Source organism: Rutilus rutilus, assembly GCF_951802725.1.
Source record: "Rutilus rutilus genome assembly, chromosome: 10".
Lineage (NCBI taxonomy): Eukaryota > Metazoa > Chordata > Actinopteri > Cypriniformes > Leuciscidae > Rutilus > Rutilus rutilus.
This window is the reverse complement of record NC_140215.1, coordinates 10,285,020-10,298,858: the sequence shown is the minus strand read 5'-3', so window position 1 is coordinate 10,298,858 and position 13,839 is coordinate 10,285,020. Positions and strand designations below refer to the sequence as shown.

The 13,839-nt window shown below is 40.1% G+C and overlaps 1 protein-coding gene across 4 annotated transcripts; it reads left to right on the top strand.

Moving 5' to 3' along the window:
- Positions 1-276: 276 nt before the first annotated feature.
- Positions 277-13,742, top strand: LOC311297798 (sterol 26-hydroxylase, mitochondrial-like). Of its 4 annotated transcripts, XM_084420238.1 has the most exons (11): positions 277-388; positions 3,272-3,365; positions 3,495-3,842; positions 4,121-4,311; positions 4,508-4,707; positions 7,238-7,435; positions 7,532-7,695; positions 7,777-7,943; positions 8,070-8,151; positions 8,221-8,421; positions 13,317-13,742. In XM_084420238.1, the coding sequence occupies exons 3-11, from the start codon at positions 3,603-3,605 to the stop codon at positions 13,449-13,451; spliced, it is 1,578 nt and encodes a 525-aa protein (XP_084276364.1). In that variant the 5' UTR covers positions 277-388; positions 3,272-3,365; positions 3,495-3,602; the 3' UTR covers positions 13,452-13,742. The 4 variants fall into 4 exon arrangements, with proteins under 4 accessions (XP_084276364.1, XP_084276362.1, XP_084276365.1 ...); XM_084420236.1 differs by having other exon boundaries at positions 3,272-3,842; XM_084420239.1 differs by lacking the exon at positions 3,272-3,365 and having other exon boundaries at positions 292-388; positions 3,634-3,842.
- The last annotated feature ends 97 nt before the right edge of the window (positions 13,743-13,839 follow it).

Genomic DNA, 13,839 nt, shown 5'->3' with positions numbered 1-13,839 from the left:
CCGTTACTTATTCACGATACAGCACTTGCCTCGAGTACCTTATTGCTTTTATAAAACGGTTGCCACACAATACAAATATTAAAGCCGAAAAATATTTATCTATGAATAGTATGCATCACTAAAAGCATTCCTTCCGCTGGAAAAAATAGTCCCTGACCGTAAACAGCAACAGAAGTTACATACATTATTTCGCCAATAGATGGCGGCAAAGGCTGTCTTATGAACGAGTCAGTCGGTAGAGAAGACTTTTATATTGAAAAGACTCAAATTTGTTTTCACGGAGAAGGAAAAGGACAAGATATCGCAGCGGACATTCAAACGGATTATTTTATTATGAATACAGGACTGACCTGAAGGAAAATGCAATGTCTACAGACAGTGAATGCAGGTAACTCGCTTTCTCGATCTCTCACAATAACTTACTCCACTAGCTTCAATGAACAATATCAATGAGATCACACATGTGTTTTAAAAGTTGCTAAGAGTGGTTGCTAGGGGTGTTGTAGTGATACATAGAACCATTGGGTGAAGCGGTCATAGCCGTGTTTCGTGAAGAAAGCACAGCTATTGACCAATCAGAATCAAGGATTGGAACTAACCGTTTTATAATTCTTGTTATACCATGGTCTGGGTGAATACTCGATTCTGATTGGCTGCAGGGTGTCCATTAAAAAGTGATAGAGTTTGACTGAATCGTTTAACTTACTTTATTTCTTGACTTGTATAGCTTCTTATACCTTTTAGGCTACTTATACTTTTATAATGGCTATTATTGATCAATAAAACTGAAATTTAACAAAAAGAGACAGGGTTGTGACATTTTATTTTATATAGCCTTTGTAAGAATATTTTAATATATATAGAATATGATATCACCAACACGACATGTATTTTTTTCATGTAGGCCTATGGGATGGAAAGTATTTCAGAGTATGTTGTCTTGAAAGAAATCAAGCATCACTGACAAAGGCTCAAAAGAGACCATGACTTTCTAAAAGATCTTTTAAATACAGATTGTTTGTGTTTTTTGTTTTACTTTTAGGACTGGAGAACATCTGGCAATGGGATGTCACGACTTGTTTTCTGTTTGTTAAATGCTTAGTTAGGGTTGGGATCTCTGCAAAGGAGTAGGCCTGCCTTCTCACTATGGCAAGCCGTTTTTAACATTTAATCCTTAAAACCTACTAGTCTCTATTTTCATGCTACTAGTACTTATTTTTTAGACACTATTATCTATTCCATTAAGTACTAGTGCTTATTCTTTAGATACTAGTGCCTATTTTAAAAGACACTAGTAGTTATTCATTAGATTCTAGTGCCTATTAAATTGGTACTAGTACTTATTTATTAGATACTAGTGCTTATTCATTAGCTACTAGTACTTATTCAATAGATACTAGTACTTTTTCATTGGATACTAGTACTTATTCATTAGATACTAGTACCTATTAAATAGATACTAGCACTTATTCATTAGATACTAGCAGAGGTGGACAGTAAATAAGTACATTTACTTGAGTACTGTACTTAAGTACACTTTTTGAGGATCTGTACTTTACTTGAGTATTATTTTTTCTGGAAACTTTTTACTTTAACTTCACTACATTTGAAAGACGAATATTGTACTTTTTACTCCACCACATTTCTGTCAAGGTCCTCGAGTAGAAAGTTGTAACGTCAGTCAGGAGATGATTTTGGTTGCAGGGGTTGCATTTTGGTTGGAAATGAAAGTCGGGTTGATGTCAGAACCCGACTGATGTTGGTTTCTGATGTCAAACCGATTTTCATTTTCAACCACAATACAACGTTTGTCCGACGCTGGAGATTAGCGTCAATCTGATGTTGGATTCTGACATCAACCTGATTTTCATCTTAAATGTTGGGTTTGGTCTCCTAAATGCGAATTTTGTCATTGTTTTGGAGCACACTAGCTTATCGATAACAGTAAGGGTAACATATTCATACTAAAAGCCAAAAAAATTAAAATAGGGCACTCTTTGAGGGAACAGCCATTTGGGTGTCTGAAACCATTGTGGACGTTATTGAGTGCACTTATTCAATCTCACATTCAATCCCACTACTGGAACTGTGTTCTAGAAATAAATGTGATATTGATATGAGGGTACGCAGGCATAGATTCAGAGGCATAAGGTACTGTAAGTATTACATATACAACAATGCAACAATAATACAACAATGCATTGACATTTACTTTTTACTTTTGATACTTAAGTACTTTTAAAAACGAGTACTTCCGTACTTTTACTCAAGTAAAAATCGGTCTTTACAACTTTTACTTGTAACGGAGTAATATTTGACCAGTAGTATCTGTACTTTCACTCAAGTAAGGAAGTTGTGTACTTTGTCCACCTCTGGTAATTGATGACAAAATTTTCTTTTTTTGGTAGAACTAACCTTTTAATATATAAAATATATTTAATACATAAAAATATGTATTTAATATATAATAATTATATACATTTTAATATATATATATATATATATATATATATATATATATATAATATTTATTATTATTTTTATTTATTTTTCATACAGGAAATATATTGTATGTTTAAGAAAATCTAATATTCAATCATCAATATAATGCAATAGTTTCTCTTTAAATTGATTTTTGTGTGCAATCTTTATAAAATATGTATATTTTAAAAAAATTGCACACAAAATTCAATTTAAAGAGAAACGAATGAAGTACCAGTAGTCATGATAAAGCAACAGGCGAGTGATAAACAGTGTGGTTGAATAATTCTTTGAGATTTACACCGTCTGGATACAGACTCTTCTCATTGGAGTAATAAAATCCCACTTGTGGAAAATATGTGTATTTGACTTTGTTATTGTTAAAGTTATACAACAACAGATGACATGATGCACTAATTGTGATGTAAATAAGTAAACTAAGTTATATGTTTTTTGGCACATAACATCAATATTATAAATGTTATCTAATCTTTTTTAGGTGAGCGAAAGAATTCTTTTTACTAAGCATTCAGCAAATTTATATCAGGAATAAGAGCCGTTGTAAACACGGGGGTGTTTTTTTGAAAAGGTTCAAAACCTTTTGTTTGTGTTGGTTCACTACAACCCTGTAGGAATTAGAGCAGAGGTTAATGTTAAAGGGATAGTTCACAAAAATGAAAACTGTCATTGTTTCCTTACAATGATGTCTGATGTCATTCCAAACCTGTTTGACCTCATTTCTGTGGTGTAATGGAAAAGAAGAACTTTAGCAGAATGTTCACACTTCCAGGGGCCAGCTGTGGGGACCAGGGGCAGCTGTGGTCATCATTCACTTTCATTGTATGAAAAAGAGCAACTTTTGTGTTCCAAAGAGGGACATGAGGGTGAGTAAATAATGATGTTTTTGAGTGAAGGAAATTTCGATTTTCTCCACAGGTGAAATATCATTATGTGCAGGAGAATGGTGTATCAGATTTCGAAACAAACCTGCTCACAATATTACATTACAACAGATATTGAAGGGTTAACCAGAGAGGCTTTTGCCCCACCTCCCTCTCCCTCCCGTGTGAAAGAGGATCGGTGTAGACGGTGATTCCCTCACTCTTCTCCCTGCTTCCATAATGGCTGTTCGTTTTGCATTGAGCTCTGCAGAAAGAAGGATTGGATTTGGTTTTCTGAGGCCCACAACAACGACCACGGACATCAGGAGAGGGGCAGTGGGTAATGCAGCTGCTTCTGTCACTGTCCAGGACAGCCATGGGAAGCTCAAGACTGTGGCTGACCTCCCAGAGATCAAGACATTTAGGATGTTGACCAGACTGATCTTTAAAGGGTACCTGAATCGCATGCATGAGCTGCAGGTAAAGAAAGAAAACACAGCCGTAGTTTCTTTATCATGTGACTGACTGCAGGACTGTTTAAAATGATTTCTGCCTTCTTTTATGGACTCAGACTGTCAATGTTTTGCCTTTAAAGACACTGAATAGATAGGAAACAACTGTATAATTGAACACTTTTAAATAATTCAGTATATTTCTTGTTTATTTGTTGCTCTGAATCAATTTGGAGTTTGTTTGTTCAACACTTGTTCAACGCCAACACTTGTTTGTTCTTCACCTCTTGTTCTACATCTCTCCAGTTATACGAAAAACGGCTTTATGGTCCCTTGTACAAAGTGAACGCTGGAAACTTCCAATCCATTTCAGTAAACAGTGTGGACTTACTGGAGGAACTCCTTAGAAAAGATGAGAAGTTTCCTTGCAGAGGAGACATGACTCTGTGGACAGAATACCGTGACATGAGAGGCATCGGCTACGGCCCTTTCACAGAGTAAAAACACATTGGCATAGGTTTCTCTATCTTTAACATGTTTTGCAAATTATACATTATATAAGACTAGTCATGTCAGGAGATTTTATGAGGTCAAAGTGCATTTGGCTAATGTAGCTGTGTGATGTTATGTAAACTTCATCAGGTTATGTTGTTTTTTGTTGCTGTTCTGAAAAGAGAACGTGTTCTTCAACAGAGAAGGAGAGAAATGGTACAAACTGCGGACAGTGCTGAACAAACGCATGCTGCATCCAAAGGACTCGGTTCAGTATGGAGATGTGGTCAATGCGGTGGCCACAGACTTCATCAAACGGATTTACTATCTGCGGGAAATGAGCCCCACTGGTGATCTTGTACCTAACTTGACCAATGAGCTTTACCGGTTTTCCCTTGAAGGTATTTCCCCTCCATAAGCACTTGAAATTTAGATAAAATCGGTAACACTTTACAGTATGGTCTCATTTGTTAACATTTAGTTAATACATTAGTAAACATGAACTATATGAGCAATATATTTTTACAGCACCTACTAATAACCCTTGTTAATGTTAATAAAAATACATTTGTTCATTTGAGGTCACAGTGCAATATTAACATTTACAACTTTTGATTTTAATAATATAATAGTAAATGTAAAAAAAATGCTGTAAAAGTGTTGCTCATTGTTAGTTCATATTAACTAATGTAATAAACTAATGTTAACAAATGGAACCTTATTGTAAAATCAGACAATAGATGACACAACTGGCTTGTCACAATTAAGGGTAATCAGGAACCAACCTGACACTCATGCAAGACGTAATTATGCAACATTAAACATTTCACATCAAAGGGCGAAATTAAGTTAGACATTTTTAGAGAATTAGACATTTTTCCCCACATAATATATTTTACCAAATATGGTAATATACTAAATAACCTGTAATTTTTACTTGTCAAATTAAGCCATTTAAGTTACATTACCATTCAAAAGTTTAGGTGTGGCAAGATCTTACTAGATCAAAAACAGTACTGTAAAAAGCAGTAATATTGTGAAATATTGTCACAATTTGTAATGTAATTTAAAAGAAAACTGTTTTGTGTTTTAATATATTTTAAAATGTAATTTATTTCTGTGATAACAAAGCTGAATTTTCATCATCCGTTACTCCAGTCTTCAGTGTCACATGATCCTTCAGAAATCGTTCTAATATGCTGATTTAGTGCTCAAGAAAAAAAAATCTTATTATTATCAATGTTGAAAACAGTTGCTTAATATTTTTGTGAAACTTTGATAAAAAAACAGTGAATAGTTAGTTCAAAAGAACGCCATTTATTTATTTTAATTTAATGTGTCTTCTTTACTAAATAAAAGTATTCATTTAAAAAAAAAAATCTTACTGACCCCAAACTTTTGAATGATAGTGTTGAAGCAGATCCTTTTATCCATGACTTTATTTATAATTCAAACTTAATCAAATAGTTTAAAGTATTAAGGTATTTTTTTATTATTAATTTATTTGATTGAGAAAGTTAATTAAGTGACATCCTTCTGCTATATGATCCCTGATATACACTCACCTAAAGGATTATTAGGAACACCATACTAATACTGTGTTTGACCCCCTTTCGCCTTCAGAACTGCCTTAATTCTACGTGGCATTGATTCAACAATGTGCTGAAAGCATTCTTTAGAAATGTTGGCCCATATTGATAGGATAGCATCTTGCAGTTGATGGAGATTTGTGGGATGCACATCCAGGGCACGAAGCTCCCGTTCCACCACATCCCAAAGATGCTCTATTGGGTTGAGATCTGGTGACTGTGGGGGCCATTTTAGTACAGTGAACTCATTGTCATGTTCAAGAAACCAATTTGAAATGATTCGAGCTTTGTGACATGGTGCATTATCCTGCTGGAAGTAGCCATCAGAGGATGGGTACATGGTGGTCATAAAGGGATGGACATGGTCAGAAACAATGCTCAGGTAGGCCGTGGCATTTAAACGATGCCCAATTGGCACTAAGGGGCCTAAAGTGTACCAAGAAAAGCCTGCACAGTTGTAACAAGGCATGATGGATCCATGTTCTCATTCTGTTTACGCCAAATTCTGACTCTACCATCTGAATGTCTCAACAGAAATCGAGACTCATCAGACCAGGCAACATTTTTCCAGTCTTCAACTGTCCAATTTTGCTGAGCTCGTGCAAATTGTAGCCTCTTTTTCCTATTTGTAGTGGAGATGAGTGGTACCCGGTGGGGTCTTCTGCTGTTGTAGCCCATCCGCCTCAAGGTTGTGCGTGTTGTGGCTTCACAAATGCTTTGCTGCATACCTCGGTTGTAACGAGTGGTTATTTCAGTCAAAGTTGCTCTTCTATCAGCTTGAATCAGTCGGCCCATTCTCCTCTGACCTCTAGCATCAACAAGGCATTTTCGCCCACAGGACTGCCGCATACTGGATGTTTTTCCCTTTTCACACCATTCTTTGTAAACCCTAGAAATGGTTGTGCGTGAAAATCCCAGTAACTGAGCAGATTGTAAAATACTCAGACCGGCCCGTCTGGCACCAACAACCATGCCACGCTCAAAATTGCTTAAATCACCTTTCTTTCCCATTCTGACATTCAGTTTGGAGTTCAGGAGATTGTCTTGACCAGGACCACACCCCTAAATGCATTGAAGCAACTGCCATGTGATTGGTTGATTACATAATTGCATTAATGAGAAATTGAACAGGTGTTCCTAATAATCCTTTAGGTGAGTGTAATGTTGTCATGCAACTGTAACAGCGATCTGCTTTGGGTGCTGCACAGTGAGCAGTTTTACAGTCATCCATTTTACAAATCAAATTATAGTCTTTATATTATCATTGCAATTAATGTGCATGCCAATTTATTTGCCCACAATAATTGTGAATTATTTGTTAATTGTTGCTTTTCTCATACAGGAATCTCATCCATTCTATTTGAGACGCGCATTGGCTGCCTGGAGAAAGAGATTCCTGCAGAGACACAGGATTTCATTAATTCTATTGCACAAATGTTCACCTATAGCATGCCTGTGGTGATGCTGCCCAACTGGACTCGCAATTACTTGCCATTTTGGCAGTGGTACCTCAATGGCTGGGAGGGAATATTCAAATTCGGTGAGCATGTTAGTTCACACATCATCTTCAGATAAACAAGAGATACAGACATGTTGTGCAGAGAGATGATGTATTGTACTTATGGATTATGCACAGCCGGAAAGATGATTGACATGAAGATGGAAGCCATTCAGAGGCGCGTGGATGCAAATCAGGAGGTTGCTGGGGAGTATCTCACCTATCTGCTTTCCAATGTTAAAATGAGCAGTAAAGATGTTTATGGAAGCATTTCTGAGCTTCTGTTGGCTGGAGTGGACACAGTAAGAAAAATTACCATTTAAAGAAAATATATCAGTTTTAAAATGATAGAACATAAGGCTTTGTTTATTTTCGTGGTCTAGACCTCCAACACCATGTTGTGGGCACTGTATCTCCTCTCAAGAAATCCAGAAGTTCAAGAGGCTCTGTATCAGGATGTAACCAGAGTCTTAAAGGGTGACAGAGTCCCAACAGCACAGGAAGTGAACAGCATGCCTTACCTCAAAGCTGTCATCAAGGAAACACTAAGGTGGAGGATTATGTGGTGTAACATACATAGCCAGATTAAAATCTGAGACAGTGGCCAACCAAACAGCAAATTCTGGATATATATCTGCATATTATAATCTCTTTGCACGTGTAATCTTCTGTGCAGGATGTATCCTGTGGTGCCCATGAATGCTCGTCTTATTGCAGAAAATGATGTTGTCATTGGTGGACACTTTTTCCCAAAAAAGGTAAATTGTCCTCATGTTGCCAGTTTAGAAATTGACATCACTTAATCAGCTGTTGTTTTTTTTTAACAGACAACATTTACTCTGTGCCACTATGCAATCAGCCGTGATGAGAAAGTCTTCCCAGAACCACGGAAGTTCAAACCTGACCGCTGGCTCCGAGATGGCAGAACAAGACCCAACCCATTTGGGTCAATCCCATTTGGCTTTGGAGTCAGAGGCTGTGTTGGCCGTCGCATTGCTGAATTGGAGATGCATCTGGCTTTGGCAAGGGTAAGAGAAACGTCTTGGGTTACTTAGCTGTAACCCTGTTCCCTAAAAAACGGGAACAAGATGTTGCGCTTAGCTCTATGGGAACACTTTGTGTGACCATCAGTGAATTAAGTGTATATGAATTAAGTGTGTATAGCTTGATCATAGACTATGGCAATGGCATCTCTCACCCAGTGTGACATTGTTTGCTTAGTGGCGGCCACCCCCTGTTGCGGCCCCAATAACATAATGGTGGACGTAAGACTGAAGAGCACGGACTGGACAAAGTCGGTGAAGTTTCTCCTTGTTGCGATCCAGAAGGATCACTACAAATAAGGAGAGATGAATACCTTTACATTGCAAATTATCTGAGCTGTATTTTACATTCTTCCTCAAAATGAGCCGAGAATCGACCATCTAAAGCCACAGGTATCAACGCGAAGGACAAGAAACTGCTACAAAGTCCAACGCAGCCCCAGAGCAGACTCTCGCCGACATGAAACTGGCAGCTTTTGTGAGGAACGAAGAACACCTGCAAGAACAGGTGCTCCTATTCATGCCGCAATCAGCCAGTTACCTGCAAAAAATACAGACGCAACACACACACACACAAAACAAGGAACGGCAGAGAGGGACGTTACACTCCTGCTCCTGCATTGTAAACGGTGGAGGGCAGAAAGCTCTAAGAGTGACCGGGTGAATGGTCGAGAATGGAACCTTAAGGCCTGTTCACACCGGGACGAATTTCGCGCGCGATATTCGCCGACGTTTAACGCCTCGTGACTAAACAAAGGGCGCCAATGTGAGTGTACACACCGACGCGAAAAACGCCACGCGTAAAAGCGTCATTTTTTAAAAAACGCCTCGGGTTCGTTTTTTTGGTTTGACGCGCCGCGTCAAAAACTATCCGACCAATGAGATTGGCGCTTTTGCTCACATGTCTGGAGCTTCTGAAGTTACAGTAAAACACAACTTGGGGGCGCTCAAACACAAAACGGTCTTGCCGAGCACACATACAGGCGAAGAAGATAGCGTCTACACTGCTGGGAAGAAATAAGACGAGGAAGATGCAAGGCAAGATGAATGTAGAGCTGCTGGCCTCGTTGGTGTCGGAACATAAAGAACTATATGACAAACGCGACTACAAAAATCTTGATAAAAGAGAACTGTTATGGAGTGGTGTTGCAGAGCAAATGGGCCTTGATGGTGAGTTTCATTTTACTTATTGTCTTTCATGTACATAGGCTTGTAACTTTTTCCCACGAACGTTTGACAATCGCGCCATCTAATGTCAGGGAATGAATTTGCATGTTCACTCGGCTCATCGTCAGCGAAAATCGCTTGGGTGTGAACACAAAAAACGCGTTGAAAAACGCTGGCGAATAACGCGCGCCGATATTCGTCCCGGTGTGTAAGGCCCTTTAGGCAGGTAGTCAGGATGAGGATTGTTCGGTATCGCCCAGGGCAAGCAGTCAAGGAGGGATATTATCTCTGAGAACCAAACTTGGTTTGGCCAATGCGACGCTATCAGTAAGAGGCAAACTTTGTTAGAAGTAGCCATTGCGTCCAGACCCAGGGGGGCTGGGTGGCTCAGAGAGAAGCAGAGGGGACATTGCACTGTCTCTTGAGAGGCAAAGAGGTCCACCTCTGCTTTGTAGAATCTTTCTCAAATTTGTTTCACTACCTCGGGCTGGAGTTTCCCCTGCCCATTCGGTAATGTCTGTCTGGACAGTAAGTCTGCTCCCCTTGAGGGACAAGAACTTGTCCTGAGCCCTAAGCAGAACTTGTTGCGCTAGCTTGTTCAGAGGGTGCGAACGCAGGCCGCCCTGGCGATTTATGTAGGAGACTACTGTAGTGTTGTCCACCTGCACTAGTACATGGTAGCCTCTTAGCTTCTGGAGGAAGTACTTTAGAGCCAGAAACACAGCCATCAATTCATGGTAATTAATGTGCCAATCGAGAAGATGACCTCTCAAGACCCCTTGAGCTGGACGGCCATCTAAGACCGCTCCCCAACCCTAACGGGAGGCATCTGTCGTTAGCATTTTGCGATGACAACACGCACCTAGAGTGGGACCCAAGGCGAGGAACTGGGGTCTGAGCCACACAGAAAGGGTACGTAGCCCACAGCACGTAGCCCTTATATGCCTCTGGGTGTTGGCCCTTGGATATAACCCCTTGGCTTTGAGCCACAACTGAAGTGGCCTCGTGCAAAAGGCCCATAGGGATCACTGTGGATGCCGATGCTGTGATCCCCCCTCTCTCTTTTGGGAAACAGAAAGTGCCGACTGTAATAGCCTGACTTTCTCTCTGTGAGGGGAACATGTTCAATGGCCCCCTGTCCAGAGATTACAGCTCTTGTGACATGAGATGTACCTGCTCCGGTTTGACAATTGTGGGGACCACGCTGTTGAAACGTGGGGGTAGAACATGAATTGTATCTTGTATCCCTTTTCTATAGTCAATCGGACCCGAGAAGAGATACCGGCCAGTAAATTCCATGCTACCACGTTTTCTGAAAGGGGTACCAATTTCAATACTTCCTGTTGAAGGAATGTTGGATGTTCCGTTTCCTGGGCAAAAACAGGAGGCGACGGAGCACCCAGCATTTCGATGGAAACCGCTGCCCCCGAAGCACCAGAGGTGGCGGGGATGTTATAGTGGTTTCGTGAAGGTGCCAGGAAGGAGCCGTTTGGTAGCCACCCCCACAGACCTGGGCGCAAAGCCATCAGGACCTCTTCTTTTTGGAGGCAATATTCCTGATGCCATGTCTCCTGTGAGGTTGTTGAGCGTGTTGAGCCTGTCCCCAGTCTGGAGTGCCTCTCTCCTCCGAGAAGGACTGGGTTGGGGCTAGGTGGTCGACGGCCCCTCCACCTGAGTATGGCGTGGAAGAAACTGTCCAAACGCTTTCTTCTGTCTCTTCAGCTCCCTAAACCTGCTGACTACTGTATTTACCGAGTCGCCAAACAGGCTAGAAGGTGAGAGGTGGGCATTGAGAAGAAAGACTCCGTCTTTTACTCGGATGCCCGTTCTGCTTCAGAATTGACTTCAGAATACAAACACATCCTTCCCAAGACACATTTGTTAAGTACAATAAGGTGGAATGTGTGGATAGTTATAAATATCTAGGGACAATTATTGATAAAAGATTGCGGTTTGATTTGAACACAGAGGCCCTGTGTAAAAAGGGACAGCAGCATCTTTTCTGTCTTAGAACATTAAGATCATTTAATATAGACAAAACACTTATATAGAGCCAGTGTTGTCCTTTTCCATTAGCTACTGGTTTGGAAATCTTAGTGTGAAATACAAAAATGCACTAAATAAATTAGTCAATAACAGTGGGAAGATTATAGGTAAAGAGCAAAGAAGTTTGACAGCTCTGTTTAACAGAAATATCTTGAGTCAAGCCCATTCTGTGCTTTTAGACAGTGAACACTTCTTATATCCAGAGTTCTCTATGTTGCCCTCAGGCCGTCGCTACAGACTACCAAAGATAAAAAATAATCGATACAAATACTCTTTTGTTCCGAGTGCAATCAGACTATTAAATAAGTCTTAAAGGTATTTATTAAGGTCTTTTATATTTTTTATATTTGAGGTACTCTTTGTATTTTTTGTAATTTGTAATATGTGTTGCTATTTATTACCATGATGTACTGTATGTGTCAGTTTGTTGTCTGTTTGCCTGTGCTGCAACCAAATTGCCCAAAGGGGATCTTAATAAAGCTTGACCTTGACCTTGCTCCGGGCCAACCAAAGCACCCATAGAACAGCCAATGGTACACACCATCTGCTTGGTCACGTGGAGAGACAGAGATCTCTCAGAGACCCAGGCGAGAGATCTTGTCTTGCAGAAGGGGAGAGACCCTGTTTGAGACCCTTCCTCCTGGCCACCGAATAGAAATCTGTCCTCTAATTTAGAGCGTCTGGGGAGATCTTGTTCCTGCTGCCAATCCAGCTGTAACCTGGCCACGGCGTAAGTCACCACCTCGAGTAGCTCCTCTTGCACTGTCATCACGCGAGGTATGCTCGGAGGTGGTGAACTCAAGATCCATATCACAAAAAACAAGAGAAGAACTGTCCTCCACCTGAGCCGAAGAGAAGCCACGGCACGCTTTGGAGTCAGGCAGAAGGACATCGTGATCTGGAGAGAGAGAGCGATAGAGACAGATCCGTCTCTCGCCCCTCACCCAAATCAACATGCGAGCCCCATGATCTCAATGTAGATGCTGCCCCTTGAAAGTAAGTAAGGCGAGCACGAAGCACCTTAACTGTGAACAATTCACAGTGCTTGCAATCACCCTGGTCCAATGCACAGGCAGCATGCTCTTCCCCCAGACAAACAAAGCAGAACTGATGTGTGTCGAGTTCAGGCATGGGCTGTGAACACGGAAGCACACAAAACTTACTCTGTATGATGCTCATAATACTTTTGAATTGAAGAAAAGTCTGCTCGCTGTCAGAAATTTCAACAGAAGATAGGCAGAGAGCTTGAATCACACACACACACACACACACACACACACACACACACACACACACACACACACACACACACACACACACACACACACACACACACACACACACACACACACACACACACACACACTCACAGTATGGCTCTGAAAACAAAGAAAACTGAAGGTGCACCTGCATCACATCTAATTATAGCCTCTGACGAGCACGCACTCCAGTGACGTCACTGTCAGAGGCCGTCAAGTTCAAAGCCAAATTATTTGCCGTGTTTACACACACAATTCACAGATAGTCACATGAAGACGTGTTCCCACTGCTAAGCGCAGCATTGAGAGTTGCTTTTGAAAGGGAACAGACATTTATTTTTGTTTTTGTGCCAGACAGTTCTATTACATTTATTAATTGTGCTTTTCAATTGCATCTTTTCATTCCAGATAATCAAGTTGTTTGAAATCAGACCGGACCCAACTGTAGGTGAGGTTCAGTCAGTCAATCGCACAGTGCTTGCGCCAGACCGGCAGGTTAACCTCCACTTTGTGGAGAGACCGAAGATACATTCTGAAGCATAGCTAAAGAAGACCAGTTTCAGCAAAACAGAAGCTGCATGTGTACATATGAAAATTATAAGCTGAAGTGAATCATGTGAATATGTCAACCTCTTTATCTTCATTTGATTATGATTCTGTTGTTCTTTGGAATATGCAATATAAAGGACCCTGTACTGTGAAAATTTATTTTGTTCCCACCCTATTTTATATAGCTCTTGCCATTAAATTGTTCTTGTGCATTGTATTTCATTATGCTGATATATTTGTATTTTATGAACTTGAATTAAGAAATAAATTGAACTTTTTAATAAATCTGAAATATCTTTTGTTTTATTATTGTTCAGTATTAGTGTAAGGGGATTTATGAATATTTATAATATATCACTGCAATAAATATCCATTGGAACGC

What these genes read in the sequence shown, in the direction of transcription:
- LOC311297798 (XM_084420238.1), top strand. Translation starts at nt 3,603, where the DNA reads ATGGCTGTTCGTTTTGCATTGAGCTCTGCAGAAAGAAGGATTGGATTT. An exon ending in GGAGGGAATATTCAAATTCG is followed by an intron (nt 7,436 to 7,531) that starts GTGAGCATGTTA and finishes GATTATGCACAG; the next exon opens with CCGGAAAGATGATTGACATG. An exon ending in GTCATCAAGGAAACACTAAG is followed by an intron (nt 7,944 to 8,069) that starts GTGGAGGATTAT and finishes TCTTCTGTGCAG; the next exon opens with GATGTATCCTGTGGTGCCCA.